This window comes from Botryllus schlosseri, chromosome 4, assembly GCF_051294905.1.
Source record: "Botryllus schlosseri isolate E-star chromosome 4, Bs_hap1, whole genome shotgun sequence".
Taxonomy (NCBI): Eukaryota; Metazoa; Chordata; class Ascidiacea; order Stolidobranchia; family Styelidae; genus Botryllus; species Botryllus schlosseri.
The window spans coordinates 10766190-10785867 of record NC_137239.1 but is presented as its reverse complement, the minus strand read 5'-3'; the positions used below and the strand labels follow the sequence as shown (position 1 = coordinate 10785867).

General features: G+C 39.9%; 1 protein-coding gene and 1 long non-coding RNA gene across 2 annotated transcripts in view; one reads left to right on the top strand and one right to left on the bottom strand.

Annotated features, from left to right (window-relative positions):
• The window catches only part of LOC145438132 (uncharacterized), a 235280-nt gene that overhangs the window by 166227 nt on the left and 49375 nt on the right, over positions 1 to 19678 (bottom strand). The gene's annotated exons all lie outside the window — the stretch shown is intronic.
• The window catches only part of LOC145438038 (uncharacterized), a 50145-nt gene that overhangs the window by 20526 nt on the left and 9941 nt on the right, over positions 1 to 19678 (top strand). The window contains exons 7-16 of the mRNA XM_080315404.1: positions 14 to 244; positions 1843 to 2166; positions 2221 to 2424; positions 4725 to 4946; positions 5384 to 5604; positions 5665 to 5941; positions 7615 to 8435; positions 10744 to 10885; positions 14111 to 14297; positions 15902 to 16211. Of these exons, the coding sequence (XP_080171530.1) occupies positions 14 to 244; positions 1843 to 2166; positions 2221 to 2424; positions 4725 to 4946; positions 5384 to 5604; positions 5665 to 5941; positions 7615 to 8435; positions 10744 to 10885; positions 14111 to 14297; positions 15902 to 16211 (2939 nt within the window). The remainder of the gene's footprint in view (positions 1 to 13; positions 245 to 1842; positions 2167 to 2220; positions 2425 to 4724; positions 4947 to 5383; positions 5605 to 5664; positions 5942 to 7614; positions 8436 to 10743; positions 10886 to 14110; positions 14298 to 15901; positions 16212 to 19678) is intronic.

The window sequence follows — 19678 nt, the reverse complement described above, 5'->3', positions numbered from 1 at the left end:
TAATGGCTTTCAGCGGGAGTTCACTCAGCTTCTTCGCCGTTGATTTCAACCCGCGATTGTTAGCGGACAAGGTGACCACCGAAATGGGGTGTCGATCGGAAGATTATGGAAAAACCAGAGAATGTCTCTTGCAACGGGACGAGTTTGACTTCATTGGATTGAACACGCCCTCAGACTACGTACCTTGGCGGCCAACGGTAGATGGCATCTTTCTAGAAGAAGACCCTGCGATCACATTAACAAAGTAGGACCATTGACTAGTGTGGTAGAAATTGACGCTATGTACATATTGTACAATGAACACGACTCACATCTTGACGCCAGCACAATGACAAAATGATATTTTGAAGGTGGTTAAGGTTGGAATAAGGTAGCAGTTACTGCCAGAGCTAGTCTCAGAGGTGGTCAGTAACGAAGTACTTCTAATTTTGCGAAGTACTCAAGTAGTTTTTCTCTACTTCTGGTACTTACTCAAGTAGATCTGATTTTTGCTACTTATACTTCTATTTCATAATATTTTGTGATCTACTTACTTACTTTTCGCTATTTTCAGTTTGTCAAGTAGAAGTAGTTCAATCTTCCAATCAAAGAGATAGCCTGAGGAATTTCAGGGCTGTTTTCACGTAGTATCAACATTTAATTTCCATCAAAGTTGAGTAAAGCCCAGAATTTTCGTCACGCTTTGCGCGCAGTGGATACCAGTATGATTTCAGGAAAGTATCGATGAAAATAATTTAGGTAGCGGGTTGACGTGATTCCGCAGTTGAGTTCACACTACATTGTCGCCCTTCGGCCATATGAAATAATTCATCGCACTATATATGGCTCATCATAACGTTTGAAACTGAAGTTTCGCAATCTAGCATTTACTTGACATATCGTAATCTAGCATATCCATGGCGCGTCCTAACCTGGAAAAGTGAACTCTGACATTTTTTGTTAGTTTTAGAGCTGTTTCAGCATACCACCATTGGATCTTTCTGGACTAAAGGCATGAAAAACGTGTTCCACTTTTAGAACTAGTATTTATGTTTCATTTTCAATTCCCAGTATCTTATACTTTGAGTTATAATGAATATCAGCTCTTTTGTCTTGATAACATACATTTTGAAGTATAAAAGCAAATGTAGTAATGCCTTTAATTTCCCGAAATAAAGCTACACAATATGGCATTTTTACGGTCTACCATATTTCTTAATAACGTTTACTAATCGCGCAAAGTGTTTACACCGTATCCTATACAACTTCTCCGTATTGCTCTTCGACTAAACTACGGACCTTATAATATGGCGGATGGCGCCATACCATGCTATTTTCTAAAACGTGCTGTTCGAGAAAACAGGATAAGTATCGCATTTCCATATCAATCCTATCATTTTCATCCCATGATGTGGACGAATGCTTATGCTATCGAAAATTGGGTACATGCTGGTATGCATCAATATGAATCAAGCTCGTCACCTTTCGCATAGCTCAATTTGCACCTTTATACAATCCATGTGAACAAATTAGGGTCGTTTACACAACTACTTACTTACTTGAGTACTTTTAAAATCAGTCAATTCTACTTCTACTTCAAGTAGTTTTAGGTTGCTTATGGAAGAAGTACTTCTACTGCTCGTACTTGAGTAGATTTTTTCGTCGCTAATTCTACTTCTACTTGAGTAGCTTTCTTGACTAATTTGACCACCTCTGGCTAGTCTTACGGTTAAAAATTTAAATGCTGAAGTGTCACGTATACTCAAGTGTTGTTTTTCATTGTGTCGCACGTCAGATGTCGAGCAACGATTTTTAATCTACAATGTGAGAAATATTACGCAGTTGACATCACCCTTATTTCAGGCCTTCAAATCTGGACATGTTGGTCGGATTCAATTCGGACGAGGTATACATCATCACGGCCGCCATTCTGCCGAAGTTTCTTACAAATGTACCTCTGAACCTGAACGACGTGGCATTATTTCGGGTGCTCATAAACGACTTGGTATTGAAGTACCCCGACCGCCAGGAGTATATCACAGACATCATATTCCACAATATCGCCCAATGGGTAATGGATAGCAGCACTCAGGCCGCGAAAGAGTCTGTCGTTAGAGCTTCCTCTGATTATGTATTCGCTGCCCCGTCCATACGTCAGGGACGTTTGCGGTCACAGACAGGAAATAGGTGCGTTTAATATGTTTGCTCGTAAATTTCAATACTCACACGATTACTTTTCAGCTCTTCGAATTACATCTACAACTTTGATATCAAAACAAAAGTGTTTTTCTTCGCTGATTGGAGTTATAATTCACATGCCTTTGAATTGCCGTTTGTCTTTGGCGAGCCGCTGCGAAGGACGGAGCTTGATCCAATATATAATGCTACGCAAGACTTGTTGAGTCTGCAAATGATGACTTACTGGACGAACTTTGCAAAATCCGGGTAAATTATATTAGCATTGATTAATTAGGCCGGGTACACAGGCAGATATTCTTGCAGTGCCAGAAAGTGCATGGATGTGCAATTGCGCATTCTGGGTACTACATGCTTTTACTACGTAGGCCCACTAGGTCGATATGCATATTTGTAAGCATAACGTCTCGTCTCAATTTAATTTATTCAAAGAAGACTATACTTGCTTAGATATTTTGTGTGGCAAGCGAAGATCTGAATACGCAAAAACTATGTATATTAGGTTAATATTCTTCTATAATACACAGACTATTTGACGATGGTCCCCACAACAGCATTGGACATTTTACAGCAATGACTAGATCAGGGCCAGTCAACCCATGGCCCCGGGCCACATTTGGCCCGCGAGAAGGTTTCGAGTGACCCGCGCGGTAATTTTCGAATTCAGTAATATTATCAAAAATGGATTGCTCATATTGGGAACTTGAAAGACCAATAAAAAATGTAATTAGTCTGGACACAACCCTTGAAATGTGACGACCAAAATATCAGTTCCGACGCATTGGCAGATCCATGGGCCAGTCGCATTATGGTAGATCTTCATACATCACAATAAAACATAATATTCTGCGGTTGAGTTATCTGAAGTAAAAAAATTTTTCCCGCTTCCTGCAATATGATGTCACTCGATTTCTTGCTTTCAATATATTGTTGCACTCCCTGAAAATGAAAGAACGCCTAATGTACCAGATTGAGTGTACCTATTCGTAATTACGAGGGAAAGTGTTGTCGCAGAAAGACCATCGACGACGAAACCTGTAGGCACAAAATGATTGACGCATGTTCAACGAAGTTTTCGATATCGATATGTCCAGGCGCCGTATAGTCAAATCCTTGCGAACTTAGGCCAGCGATATACAGCAGACCCGCAATATACTCAAGTACCAATATTATTTACCAATAAACTTTGAATAATTTTCGTGTTTCGGGCGGCCTGTGGCCCGCGCGCTGGTTCGTCAATTGCATGTGGCCCGTTTGCCAAAAAATGTTGGCCACCCCTGGACTAGATGGTATAAAATGTTCCACGTGATATAATTCACATACCCTACCAGAGTGGTCGGAAACCTTTTTCCACCGAAGAGCCATATTGGAGAAATATTTTCAATTAACACCCAAAGAGCCATACCTGTGAATCAACTGTTACGTCACAATTGACAACCCGTGACGAATTGGTATAGCACTAATATATGGGATTCGGAGTGTGCGCCATACCTACTGCAGGGTGTGATACGTCAGTGACGTGGGGTTAGGGTGGCAATAATCACTGATATTAATCAAATGTAATTGTCGCACTGATTCCGATAATCTAAATATTGATCGAATTCGAAAGTATTAGGCGTACGTAACGCTGTGCTACACACCCACATTTTTACGGCGGTGTTAGAAAGCTACTGACCAATAAAGAGCATGGATACCTACTGCGTTGTTTTTAATTTGAATTTGTAATTGTGAATGTCACTTCGAAGGCAGTTCATTTCTCGGCGTAGATCAGGAAGACAATGCGTATTAATAAACTGCATTGTCTTTTTCATGTATTATTAGTTGGATAAAAATAAAGAGTCTCTCTCTCTCTCACAAGCGTGGCAATGCCTGCTATTCTCTTTGACCAATCGTGCAATCCAGGATTTCGAGGCGCTCGTTTCACATTCGCGACTGTAGTTACTAGTTAGTAACCGGCGCGACCGCTTCCTAATTTGTGGATTTTGAAAAGTGGGCGGTACGAGCCCCTAACCGTGAAGAGTGGATATCCTACTGTTATTTTGACCTCTTAAAGACATTGCTTATGCTGTCACTAGAATAAATATTATGGCCGTCATGAAAATTTATAACAAGTTACTGCAACTTTGATAAATTAAGCACAGAATTAAAAATTTCTCAACGAGCCATATCTTACACTCAAAAGAGTCATATACGGCTCGCGAGCCATAGCTTCCCGACCACTGCCCTACCATATTGTCACCGATTTTAGAATGTTGATGCATGAACTTATAGCCAAAAGCCGGATTAAATTGTTATTGAAAAGGTTGTTGAATCCGAAAATAATTAACAAAGCACGAATGTTCCAAATGGAGCCTATTGATTGAGGCTAACATTTACACATGGATTTAAAATATATGCCCATGCAGCTATTATGTCAGGTTCTGTGGTATGACGAAGATATACAGGTAACAAATGGTATGATTTTGCTACGAATATGCATTAAATTTATAAACATAATGTGATATAGTGATTAGTTCTGTATACGGTGTCATATCTGACGTATATTTCAGTAATCCAAACCAACCGATGACAAGCGATATATCGTCGATTCCATGGGAAGAATTCAAAGAGGACGATCAAAAATATATGCGTCTGGATTTCCGAATGACAGAAGAGAACTTGAATGTAAATTACAGAGAGCATGAAATTGAGCTATGGAATTACCTCGTACCAGCACTGTTCCAACTTGACGACGATTCTTGCAGCGGTGAAACTAGGATACATCAGAGCAAGTAAGTCAATAATGACCTATCTTCAGCACATCAACGATCTACTTTCGAACTATACTCGCGGATATATCAGAACAGGTTATTCGAAGTATGTTGCGAATTTAAAGCTCACGGTAGTACCTTAGGTATAGTACGAGAACCTTAGCAACTTGTTCGCAAGTTTGCTCATTCTGGTTCAGATTGAGCACAGCCAAAGTGCAATCTGAATTTCTGTTCTAATATTACTGACTGGATAAGTTTGTGAAGTTTACTCACTGATGTAAAACCTGTCTTATTCAGGTTATTTTGTAAATTCGAACAGTCGATAAAAATGACTACTCGCTCTATCAAACATTTATTCAATTTAGTTACTTTGTTCGGCAGCCACATATTTGATAGAATCGGTTCATGTTATGGCAATAAAACTGTTCTTATCATCCATCTTTCCCACTTATTCACAGAAAGCAATCACCTAAAGTCATTAGAAAGTCGTCTACAAATTTGTACTTCGCTAAATCACCAAACAAGTACGAGCTGACGTTTCTTAATGATACCACGTGCGACGTGCAACAGGACTTTGTTCGTAACACCACATTAGGCTGTGTACGCGGCTCCTCTTCAGATTATCTCGGGAATAGTGTGCAATGGTACCTTGGAGTACCGTACGCCCAACCTCCCACAGGTAAACATAGTCGGCACTATTATGAACGAGGGTCTATAATAATCCATACATCCAATTAAGGAAATCTTCGGTTTTCGGCCACAAAAGCTGCACTGGCGTGGAGTGATCAAGTGTTAGATGCAACTGCAATTATGCCTGACTGCCCATGGAATTCAACACAAGAAGGCCAATCAGAGGATTGCCTCTATCTGAATATTTATCGACCAAACAACGACGATGTCTTACCGGTGATGGTGTGGATTAATCCGAACATGGCGGGAGGGCCCGGTGCCGGAGCATATGATGGCACAAGAGTTGCGGCAGAAGGAAACGTCATAATCGTAACCTTCAACTACAGGTAGAGATGTAGACTATGCCCTTCTGTAGCATTTTAAACCTCACTGACGTGGACCATCAATAATTATTATCCATTATGCAGACTAGTTGTTGACTACTACTACTACTACTACTACTACTACTACTACTACTACTACAGCTCATTCGAATGCGCTTCAGAACGTCATCACAATGCCCAAGCCGAAAATTAGAGGGAGGCGAAGGCATCCTTTTTGCCTCCGGTCTAAGCCTATGATGACAACCCACGACTAACAGCACCATGTATTTGCACTATACGTATTCGCAAACTTTCTGTCTCTGTATTCATGTTCAAAATTTTCCTTTAATACTAATTGGTATGACCGCACCATATGGTGCTCGATGAATCAATCAATCGGCAATGACTCTTGTCCAGTGAATCAATCCACCACTCGACTCCATGACTCATACACATATCCTGGTAATTCTTACGGTACAGTGTCCAATTAAGCACGCGCAATACGTATGTGAAAGGGAAAGTAGTCGGTGTCCGATATGCCGTCGGTTGATCCCAAGCGTGTACGGAAACTAGACGGGATGGTGCGAACACCTGAAAGGTTCTGGTTCCTGTTAGCGCAAACTTATTTTAAAGGTTCTGTGTGAACGCGTGACGTGACGTGACGTCATATTGCTAATTTTACCTTACATTTCCATCAAGTTATTGTTATATATAAATGAACATGATAACTAGCGATAATTCAGGCCATATTGTGTCACAAGGACTAAGTAAATGTTGACTTTTTGAACGTAACTGAATGTGTCAACTGGAAGAATCAAATGCTATATTAATTCCACAAAATCGCCTTGCCCACAATCTCAACTAGGACTCGGTCAGAGTCAAACACCGGTGTCGGTGTCTAAGCTCAAAAACGAGTCATACAGTAGCCACCACCCCAATCGAACGAATCTGGTTTTTATGATACAATAACGATATCAACTCAAGATAAGATCCCGTCCGCCTGATCGATTTTTACAGTAGATATCGATGCATTTTTTATATCAATATTGTTGAAGTAAATAACTCATCGTTTGACCAAGCACCGCAATTCATTGCATTTCTACATGTATTGTGTTTCGTTATTGGCATTGTGCGATTGCGGACAAAGTTCAAAGCAGAGAGTCGCTGAAGATTCAAAACGCGAAACTGAATATTTCGAGAAACTTTGGGGCAAACAATTTTTGGAATAAACAAGGCGCATGCTCGTTCAATGCTGAATTTCTTTTCATACCGCCTGTGCCATGCGGTAAGTGGTCCAAAGTTGAAATGCAAAGAATTTCAACCTCCGACGTTATAATGACTTGAAAAATTGTATTACGTGAGAAAGGTTCACAGTGCAGACATAACTTACCTACAAGTTCGTTCGTGAATACGAACCTCCAAATTCCGAAGGTTCACACACATCACGCGAAAGTGAACCTCATGTTCACACCATCTCTAATACTATATATAATATGACCCCTAATCACCGCTACGTGGTGAACAGATGGGTTAAAACCGCTGTTGTCCAACCACCCCGGTGCCCTAACGAAACGTAACAACACCTTCGTATGGTACCATGTAACATTCAAACATATTCGTAAGGGCAAAGTTAATCATTCACAAGTACATAGAACCTACATGCATTTACAGAACAACAAATCATTGTTTATTTGCAGAGTTGGCGCGCTGGGATTTTTGAGTACCGGGGGCGACTCTGATTCACCGGGAAACTTTGGCCTGTTGGATCAAAATATGGCGTTACGATGGATAAATGCTAACATTGAAAATTTCGGCGGAGATTCCTCTCGCATCACCATTTTTGGGGATAGAGAAAGTTCCATGGCGGCAGGATATCACGTGGTTTCTTCCATCACCAACGAAAAACTCTTCGCCAGCGTCATTCACCAAAGTGGAGTCGGTCAGCTTGAGACAAATTTAGCGTTCGATGATCTCGACAATTCCGTGATACTGGCCCGGGGTGTTGGATGTCCCACTGCCAATATTTCGGAAATGATCCAATGTCTTAGAATCACGCCTATAGCTGATGTTATAAATTCAGCGCAAGATTTTGAACCCAGAGTGGTGATAGATGGATCCTTCTTTAATGATCAACCCTTGGCCTTATTCGAAAACGAGGTTAATCACGAATACAACTACCTTATCGCATTCACGGATGGCGAAGGATCAGACGAATTCGAAAACATTGACCTAGCAGTGAGCGACAGAGAAAGTTACAACGAGTACATACGAAATGTAATTGCCCCCGACAATGAATTTGTAAATCCGGCGCGCGTCCAAGTTTTGATCGAATATGAGTATATGGATTTCAGATTAGACAATGTTACCAATGAACAGCAATACAAAAGAGCTACAATGGATATGATTGGCGATAAAGACATCATCGCACCGAGTATGGCCCTGGCGAACAAAACGAACCGTCGATTCGAATTGCTGAGTCTGAGAAGAAACTATGTATGCCAATTGCAAGCTCCCATAGGTAATTGTACGCATCATATTATTTCAACAACAAATTATTTTATAAGATATCATTGAAACTGCATTCGCCTTTCTTCTTATCAGGCCTTAAATCTAGAAAGTTGAATTTGGGTAATAATTCGATAAGTAATTCGATAATTCGATTTTTTAGTAGACACTTCCATTAAATAATCCCAGAAGACTGCCAATGCTGTACATTCTTAAGTCACATTTTAACGACCCGATGTTACGGTTTCACTCTAGCTATCAATATAGGAACAAGTCAGTGACATTGACACCTAATTCCGTGAAAACCAAAAATTGCACTCACTCCGTTCAGAGTTTTATGGAAAAATTGACCAAAAAGCAGTTATCCACAGAAGCGAAAACGCCAATGCGGAACCGTTATATGCAGGTTACATGGATAATATATTAGTTACATAAAACTATAATTCAATTATCTGTTGTCGCACTGCTGTAAAACTTCTGACTCAAAAGTGCCCGTCGTTCAGAGAAACCAGGATCGCGATTTAATAATATTAAACCAAATTACTGCGTCCCCGTCTACAGTCAAATCTCTTGTTTTCGCAACAACACATAGTGCCACCGATTTAGTGCCTCACACCTGTACTCAACCGGCAAATCATCGCATTTTGTCAATTCCATTGTTCTCGGATAAAGTTGTTGCTAGAATGGTACCCCTATGATCCGTGATAGGTGATATAATGTATGTGATATACTATTATATACATATATGTTTGATAATAAAGTATTCAAGTGAAACATAACGGCATGAGGTAACATCTTGGAATCAACTGACTGGTCCGGCCCGCGAGCGATTTGAAGGTTCGAATCCGGCCCGCGACGCAATTTGAGTTTGACACCCGTGTCCTAAGGCTACATGTTCTGAAAGTTACCTATGCTGAATTCGAACTAACTTTAGTCGGTAATAATTTCACGACGAGCACCACTATAGACTTTCGCGCAGTCTTGATATACTGAGCTGTATTGGGAATATAAACTCTCACATGACGTAACTATACCTGCTAGACCGACTTCTCGCGTATTATACGTTAGCTGTCACTTTCCTCAGATATTCTATTATGTGTATTTGGGACTATCTATATTCGCCGATAATATGAGCTCTCAGATAACACTAGACCTAAAACATAAAAACATTCCAATCACTGGGAAAAGTTCACGGTATATACTGGCATACTAATCAATGTGCAAGTTTTTCGTTACTGATCACGTCTTTGCTGGGATGTGATCATTGGTAAAGAGTATAGGGCAAGTTTTTGTTACACTAAATTGTGAGGAAGATCCACTTAATTTTAATTAAAGTTGCAGTAAAAAGTCGCATTTATTGAAAAGCTTTTCAAAAGAATTAGGGTTTGAGATACTCAAAGTCAAAAGATTCCCATATGATACGCTGAATGGTACATTTTAGTTAGACTTATAAGATTAAAAGTTCAAAATACTACTTGGAGTGAAAATTGGTAGCGGTCATGACAAAAATCTCAAGCGAACCGGAGGTTGGACATCCTGTCTTAGACTGTCTTCTTAACAGATATTAAGGTTATCGTTTGCATTTCCAAAATAACGAATACACTTTTATAACCACACCGGTCCAGTAACTAAGCTACCCCCCCAACCCCTGGCCTCGATTGACTGGACACACACACACACACACACACACACATCTCACACACATGTTTCCATCTGTGCGAGCTTGGCCCAAATCCAAGTCATATACTACACCTCCAATTTAGTTCGGGCACCATCCTGCGTTACAGATAACATTGAGATGCAGCTTATTCATCACATTAGCTCTTTGTTATGCAAATTAAAGAGAATAGAACCATACTAAGAATAGTTTTATAGTATGTTTTATCAATCATTTCTTTACATTCTACGTAATACTTGATAAAAGTGGCAGTAAAAAGCTGCATGAAAAATAGAGAAAAAATGTAAAATGTTAAATATATAAAACTGCTAGGAACAGCTAAAACATCATGCTACCTAAATTCTGTGTAATTAGGAAGCTGCCGGAAGCTGTAAAAAAGTTGCAAAAGTTGCAAAAAAATGCCTTATTAATGAGAATATTGCAGTTATTTAAGCTACGGTGCATGGTTCAATTCAAAATCTCCACCAGCATACCGCAAATATGCCATATCCGTAATTCATATAAAAAGATTTTGGTAATCTTTCAATGAGTAAATCCTTGTCGGCTCGAGGAGATTTCTTTAGGGTTCAATCCCGGTCAATTTTATTTTGGAGTCTAAATGCCAACATGACACGATATTATCAATTGAATTCATTGTATCTAGATGATAGCTATCCAAGCTGGGTTGGCTCCTCGTCCGGAAGCTTCGAAAAACTATTCTGGAATATCGTGGACAAAATGGATGATAACATTGACCTACTATCACGTCGAGTACTTTCATATTGGACATCATTCGCGAATATAGGGTAAGTTGACCACTACAGGCCGCATAATATTTGAAAGCGAAGTTCGAATAAATGCTAAATGGCGGAAATAACATGATCTCATTACCCAGGGTGCCAAACATACGGCGCGCCAGGCGATTTCATCCGGACCGCAAAGCATTTCTGAGTAGATTGACAAATGCCCGTGTTATCCAGCACATTGTTAACAAATGTTGAAATCGTATAGTAAGAAACACTTTCCACGAGGCAGTAAATGTCAACATCATAGGACACATTATGATCATCCTACAGCGGTGTTATATAGTCACCATCAAGAACAAATTGGTGACAGACTTCCAAGTCCGTGACACTGAGTTCAGATTTTTATGGAAAATGAACCAAAAAGTAGTTATTCGCGAAAGCGGAATAAGCAAAAGCGAAACTGTTAAATACAGGTCGAATGGATAATATAACAGTAACAAAAAAGCGCAATAAAATACATTTAGTCGCACTACTGTATCACTTCTGACTCCAATGGTCCAAGATAGACGTAGAAACCCTGATCGCGATTTAATATTAAGAACCAAATTCTAATGTCAGCGTTTACCGTTAAATCTGTTGTGGTCCTCACAACGTATACGCAGAGTTAACGTCAGATTACAACTAAAACAAAGGGAGTATAAACATTTGCTAACGTATTCTGTCGTTAGAGTCAGTGTTTTAGCGGTTATAATTGAATTCAGCCGACCAATCTTAGAAGTTATTTCAAAATTCCATTGCTTTCGAATAAAGGTGTTGCTAGAATATAACCATATGATCCGTAGTATAAGATAGTATTCAAGGAACAAGCAAGGGTGTAGATTTTGCAGTAGCATGTTGGGTCCATTTGACTGGTACGGCCCGCGAGCCACTTGAACGTTTTAATCCGGCCGCGAAGTCAGTTGAGTTTGACACCCCTGTCATACACAAAAGTAATAAAATAGTTTCATAGATAGAGTTTGGAATCTCACGGATTAACTTAGCGATGCTACTCTATCCGACGAGGTAGCGCAATTGTAGATTTTGATGGAAGACCAGAAGGCTTGCCACCATGAAATGGCGCAATAGTGGTGCTATCTCGGTAGACTAACGGCTCCTTTGCGTCTAATCGCCAAAGCACCGCCATGACGCGAACGCAGTAGCCTTTATTTGTGATAAAAAAGTTTCAAGAGGACGTCACAATCTTTTAACAATCCTTTTAACCCAAAGGTCTTCGCAACTAGCTATAATCGACTCTGGAGTCGGGCGCTTCATTTATCAAAACAATAGCTATAATATTACAAAATAACCGTAGTTTAATTTTATATCACTGCATTTGAGAAATGTACACCTTGTTCTGGATATACTTCCGACAAATACTGGTATAGTCGGATACTAATCATGTTCTTGCCCAATACAAATATTGAACTAGTTCGAGTTACGCTCAAAGACTAATATTTGGAGAGATAAACCTCAACATAAAGAATACTTGAATAATAATTTGAGTGTCATAGTATGTAATAGGCATGCACCACAGCGGTTCTCAACCGGGGTCCCCAAAGCCCTAGGTGTCCGCGAAGCATTTTCAGGGGTCCACAAAATCTCCAAATTGACAAAATGGTTGGTAACCTAATTTGTAACTTTTCAAGTTAAAGAAATCACGAAGAAGATTCGCTTCAAAACTGCGAAAGCTTCAGGACTCACATAAACAGAAAGACCGTCTGAGATAAAATATTCTGCTGTGCAAACTCATTTTAATTGCCAAATTGCGAATACCCTACTGATACATAGATATTGCTACAGAGATATTTTGTTGAGCCTAAAGAAACAATCTGTTTGAAAAAATCCATTTTGTCATGTGATATACACAACCACAATTCCAGAATAACTTCAAGATGTGCTTTTGAATAGAAATGACGAGGCCCAAAGTTGTTGCCGGAACCGTTCCGCGTCATTACTACATTTTCCACTACCTATATTTGTGGGAATAGATTCTCGTTCATATTAAATCGACGGCGTGGATTTTTAAGACTCGACCTCGTATTTCAAAAATTACAGCTACGAAATTCACTATGGAAAAATAAAAAATTCCCGATTTCCCCATAGATGATGTGATTTTCAAGATAAGTCATTTTGCTGCTGTTTATCATGAGCCCCAAGTTAGCATTTGCACAAGACTGATGGCGGATGTACGATGAGCTAAGTTTGAACTAAAACGGTAGGTTGGGGGTACGCGGGGGTCTGTGATGGTCCAAAGAGGCCCCACGAAATCAAAGAGGTCGAGAACCACTGATGTACAATCGCCAAGCCATGGTAAACGGGGCTCCGCTAACGACAGCTAATGCAACTTCGAAATGCTGAACTCAGCATATACCGGCATTTTTTAATAATGCGTGCTACATCACAGTAAGTCATGTTCATGGTGCAATTCATTGCAATCCTTGTATTATAGGGGCACTGAGCTCTAAATAAGATGTGGTCCCAGATTAAGGATAAAATTGGGAAGATATTTGGCAGCAGATTATTTCTTCAGAAGCCACGGTATTGGAGATGCAGCTAAAATAATTTTGTTAATTGCTTTTTTGTACCAGTAATTCGGCATGTTTCATGAGTACAGTATTTTTTTGAAATAAAACAACGTCCCGCCTAAAGACCTGGTAAAAGTAAAAGTAACTACAACTCGAAATGCGCAAACAGAGGACAATTAGGCATTTTGAGAGTCTCTTAGAGGAGGACCAATTACTTGAGAAAACCTGCTATTGGTATGCCTCGAGAACAAATTCTCCCAAAAGAGGTCATATGGTAGTCTTACACACTGTTATCCCATTCAAAAAGAACAATATCGACAAAAAGTGTTCATACCAAATATCTTTTGCATAATTCGCATTGCCACTGCATTTCTCTCCGCGATGTGAGTGATCATCAATCATCAATCCGCCACAGTCCAACTTGTACAATTAACACGGAATATTAGTCTAGCTTTTGGTTTAAAAAATTCATGTGTACGTTTGACTTGTAAGCATCCATCCCAAACGCAGATGGTATCACTAATATAACGGATATATCAGGTCGCATGACAACGCTATAGTAACCAAAGCGTGAACCCTTGCCATAAATTGTTACTGTCGAGTTGATGAGTCGATCGGCGACGTTGTTGTGCATTGAACTTGTGAGATTAACTCGCATTGTCGCGCAGCAGTGCCTGCAACTCTTATATCCGGCTTTACCATTACTTCTCATGTTGTACAGGCGACCATTCGGTCTCTCAAATGATGACTCATGGCTCCGTTATGACGAGGAAGAAGGACATTATGGGGCACTAGAATTGCTCAGTCCGTTTGCTTTACAAAGACAATTTCCCAGGCCCAAGTATTCGACACTCTGGAATCAGCTGATACCCTCGGTCGATATACCATTCCCCTGTGAGAGTGAAATGGTGAGGAAGAGATAAGTTGAATTGTCTGGTGATGAAATGAGATAGTTATTAGGGATGGTGTGAACGTGAGGTTCACGTTCGCGTTCTGTATGTGAACCTCACAACAGAACCTTGGTAGGTTCTGCACTGTGAACTTTTTTCATATATTACAATTTTCACTTCATTGTAACATCTTTCTTTGGTTCAAATTTATTGCATTTCAATTGTGCACCACTCTATGCAAGGCGCTGGCAGCATTATAAATCAACACTAAACGAGCATGCACCTTGACAATCTCAAAAGTTTTACTTACTTTGTTACAAAAGTTTGCTCAGAATATCCAGCTTTCCATTTGTAAATATTTAGTGACTCTCTGCTGTGAGTTTGACCCGCAATCACCCAACATCACGAACGGAATACGTAGTCAGCGAATGATTCTTGTTCAATGTTCAACCAATCAATGAGATTGATACCGTTTTCTGATGCAAAAAATCTAGCCGGCGTTACGGGGTCAATCTTTACTGCATCATTATAACCTAATCCGTGCGATTGAGGTGTTGGCTACTTCTATATAACTCGTTATTGGGGTCGAAATTGTAGGCAAAGCGACGAAAGATATTGATTTTAAAGGGAGTATTATGTCCTTTTATTGCTCAGTTGATACATTTAGCGACGTTTAAGACGCCAATATGTATTTCGGCATCGTGGCATTATGTGGCCCGAGTGGTCGATAGGTATCGCGTACATTAATAGAGGCTATCACTTCATTGAAAGATAGGGTTTGAATTAGCAGTATGACGTAACGTGACGTCTTGAGGTTCACGTTCGTGTTCACACAGAACCTTTGAAAAAGGTTCGCGTTCACACGAACCTGAACCTTTCAGAGGTTCACACCATCCCTAATAGTTATTACTGAATCGTGCGATTCGTGATCACATTTGTTTGGAGAGAGTCAGAGTGGATAATGTCCATGCATTACGTAATACAATAAGATTGACGTGGGTTCGAATACCTTTCACCAATACTCCTCGTAGGGTTGTAGTGATTCGAGTCATGACGCGATTATTCTCGAAAATGCAAAATGACTCGATTCGAGTAAATTTGTGTATTGAATCGACTTGCACCCCCGAGTTAGTGCGCATGAGTCTACCAAATCATATAGCTCCACACATTCTGTATGACTTATTCAAGTCTCGTATATCAGGAGCGATAATTGAAAAATAGGATAAGAACGTATATGTTATCCGTTTGAATAAACATATTTAGAGTGCGATTAATCAGCATATTATGAATCTGAGGCCTTCGATGTCACCCAAGAATTTTACAGAAATGAGTTGACCCTAACTTGAACTCGACTCTGAACAGTTAACACCATGATTTGGACTTGGACTCGAATCTTAACACTTCGTCTCGGACTCGACCCGTTGTATCCGGACTCGGACTTGACTCGGTGATGAATTGAAAAGAACTCAACTTGACTAGAGTCAAAACTACTAAAGTCAAATTGACCTGTGATTCGGAACCTTGCGACTTGGTAACAAACCTGCCTCTGACCAATACTCAGCGTGTTGTCGATTTCTCCTGATGACACTTTGCTCTCTTCTTATACGATGTATATTGTGCAGACCCTGGGAACACCGGAAATAACGCTGCGCAACGATGTGAAAGTCAGAGGTTACGCTGAACGAGTAAACGATGGGAGGATTTATCATACCTACCGTGGGCTTCCGTATGCAATGCCGCCTTTAGGAGATTTACGATTCCGCGATAGCGTGTACTTTGACGATATCCAACCAGCACCAGACGCCACAGTATATTCTGCAACAATTACAAAGCCTAGATGCTTGCAAACGATAAACGGAGCAAGAGGTGGCTATGCCAGCGAGGATTGCTTGTATCTCGACATTTGGAAACCTGCTGAAATAGCAAACTCCAGTTAGTATTATTTGTTTGAAAAGACGCTGCAAACGAATTAAGGTTTACATTTACACAGCAAAATAGTGCTCGTATTCTTACTAGGTCGACATTCTTTACATATTTGTATGGTACACCGCATTTTAATGATTATTTCCTAACATGAATGCGACCAATCGGCCATATATGTTGCTTGTTGGTTTAAAATATTCGATGTGTACGGTCGATCTTGATAGATGGTGTTTAATATTGGTTAAACACGCTCAGTAGGCTTATTTCCCATCCGTTGACTGAATGCAATGGTTGAATCATATTTATGGTGAATTCCTACGACGCCCCTACGCCAGGGTTGTTCAAAAATAACTTTTTCTCCGGTACACGGGGATTCACTAATTAAATTGTGAGGTTGACTAAAAAAATGCTACACACCAAATTTAGCCCCATTCCTTCCAGTAGAAGCCGACGCAGAGCCAGTTGAAATTTACTATTTTTTAGGGATGGTGTGAACTTCTGAAAGGTTCGGGCTCGTGTGAACGCGAACCTTTTTGAAAGGTTCTGTGTGAACACGAACGTGAACCTCGTGACGTCATATTGCTAATTCCAACCCTATCTTTCAATGACGTGATAGCCTATAATAATGTACACGATACCCAGCGAAGACTCGGGCCACATAATGTAGCATTGCTGAAGTACATTTTGGCGTTTTAAACGTCGCTAAATGTATCAACCGCGGTTATCAAAGGATATAATGATCTCATAAAATCACTACATTCCATCGCTTTGCCAACAATTTCGACGAGGACTTACAGGGAATATAAGCTTACGCCTTAACGGTCTTAGCCAGACCGGACAATGTGTCCGGAATCTGAGTATTGCTACATTGATATTGAGCAGAGTGTAAAACGGGGTTTTATACTCGCTACCGATATAATAAACAACAAGTTATATAGCAGTAGCCAGCACCTTAATCGCACGGATTTGGTTTTATTGATACAGTAAGATATGAAGTCGAGATTGACCCCGTACGCCCGCTCGATTTTTTACATCAGAAAACGATTTCAATGTCATTGATTGGTTGAATAAGCATCATTCGCTGACTACGTATATCGCTCGTGCTGTTATGTGATTGCTGGTCAAGCTCACAGCAGAAAGTCACTAAATATTCACGAACGGAAAGCTGGATATTTCGAGAAATTTTTGAATACTTTGTTGCGCCGATGGTAGACGATATATATAAACGTAATACCTTGATAGCTTTCACACTCTATTTGACGTCCACTTGTATGAATATAACTTTATTAGTTAGACGAGCTTTCAGCAACTTTTGGTAACAAAAGAGCAAGTACAGGTAAAACTTTTAAGGTTGTCAGGGTGCATGCTCGTTTAGTGTTGATTTTTCATGCTGCCAGCGCCATGCATAGAGTGACCCGCAGTTGAAATGCAATAAATTTCAACCAAAGATCTTATAATGAAGTGCAAATTACAATTTACCAAAAAGGTTCACAGTGCAGAACCCACCAAGGTTCTGTTGTGAACGCGAACTTCTAAATCTCCGAGGTTCACACACAGAACGCGAACGTGAACCTCACGTTCACACCATCCCTACTATTTTTCACAAAAACTTTTTTTTAAAATTGTAATGTAAACCTCGTGAAATTGTTGAGTTGTCTACGAAAACGATGTAAAACAAATTTGACGCAATTACAACTCGTAGGAGCGAAGTTATTTCAGTTTTTCATTAGTAAAATCTGCAATAACTCCATTTTTACCAGCTGGAATTGTGCAATACCTGTTTTGCATCGTTCCTTCAGGCAACTAACCAATTTTATGGGGGTGACAGTAAATTTCATTTTTATTTTTATATTAAATTCAAAAATTTCAATTGGCCCCGCGTCGACATTTACTGGTTGGAATGGAGCAAATTTTGGTGTGAAGCGGTTGCATCTTACCAATTTAAGCAGTGCATCCCTGGAATCCGAAAAAAAGGTATTTTGTAAAACCCTGCTCTACATAATATCTGTGATTTTTTAGACATCATTAGATCGTTAACCCGATCGAAACGGCACACTCATTAATGATAACTGAGCGTATTTTCACGAACACGCTTTACTTAATCCAAAATTTACTGGGTTGTTCTGGTCGTAGACAATTACAACTATTACAGATGGATAGCTATTATCAATACGCATACGTCGAGCCATAAATAACATCTTATACTATCGAATAGCCTGTTCAAAATGCAGATTGAATACATAAAAACGTTTTGCGCAAAATACAATTCGCCACGACGTTCGCGTGAATGTGCGCGCGTGAGATAAACCAGCGCCCGTGACCTAAATCAGCGCATCTCCGAGACATCAAATTCATTTGCAGATCTTTTCTCCTAACATGTGTTGGTTATGCCCATTGCCCATTGCCCATGTATTGGAATACTTATAATCAAAAATTAGTCGCACAGAAGATTCTTCGAACTGGAAGTAAAAATATGTTACGAAATAACATGCGCGGGTTTTAGCAATGTATTTTCTGTTGCTGTTGAAGATTACGCATATTGAATATTTTTGCTATTCATACTAATACACCAATACTGCCATGATGTTCTTCAGCGAGCTAGAAGATCTCCGCTATTGATATGACAGCAAATTTATGTCCGTAAATGGTTTCACTTCTGGTGGAAATGTTTCACGTCTTTCCCGTAGTAGCGAATAAAAAGAAATGCACCGGCACATCAAAGCTCCGGTCGCGATTCTGGTATTGAAAGGTATTTTCGTGTCTGCTCGAGATTTCCGTCTACAACGCGCAGGTCATTTATGAAAATTTGACGACCAGCAAAGCCAGGCATCAAATCCCGGTTCCATCTAATCAATGCACTTTCTTGATTCAAAGTATTTTATTCGTCCATGATTCACGAGAGAGGCACGAAAATTCGGCGTAACTCTGTCAAAGCAGTTGACCTATCATCATTGCAGTGTGGGCAACGAATATAATTGCAATACCTTCAGTTGCCAATGCTATAATGGTTTCTTACGTTTTTCCATGTGTTGGTGCTAGATGTGCCGGCTTGTTATTATTTCGATTTGCTGTTGTATTACACGTGTGATGCATTATTTCATATATTGTGTCACGCGACTCGATATGTCATTGCTACATATGCCGATATGCATAGCCTACCTGATATACTAGACGACAGTCTCACTATTGCGCTGTTCGGCTGAGAGAGGCAATAAATGTCCGTGTTCCGTTTGTTAGTGTTAGATGTGGTTTGTTGTTATTTGTTGTTATCTGTCATTTCAACCACTAAATATTCAGTTCTAGTTGTTGTACAGCAGCGAGGTTCGTTTCAGCACATACCACTATCTCGTACAAAGGATGGATAGGCGATTACATGGCGTTATGAAATGAATCATTTGAACGTCCGGTAAATGCCCAGTAAAATATCAGTGAAACACTGTATTTTATATTGCAGGTATGACTACCTGTCAATCCAA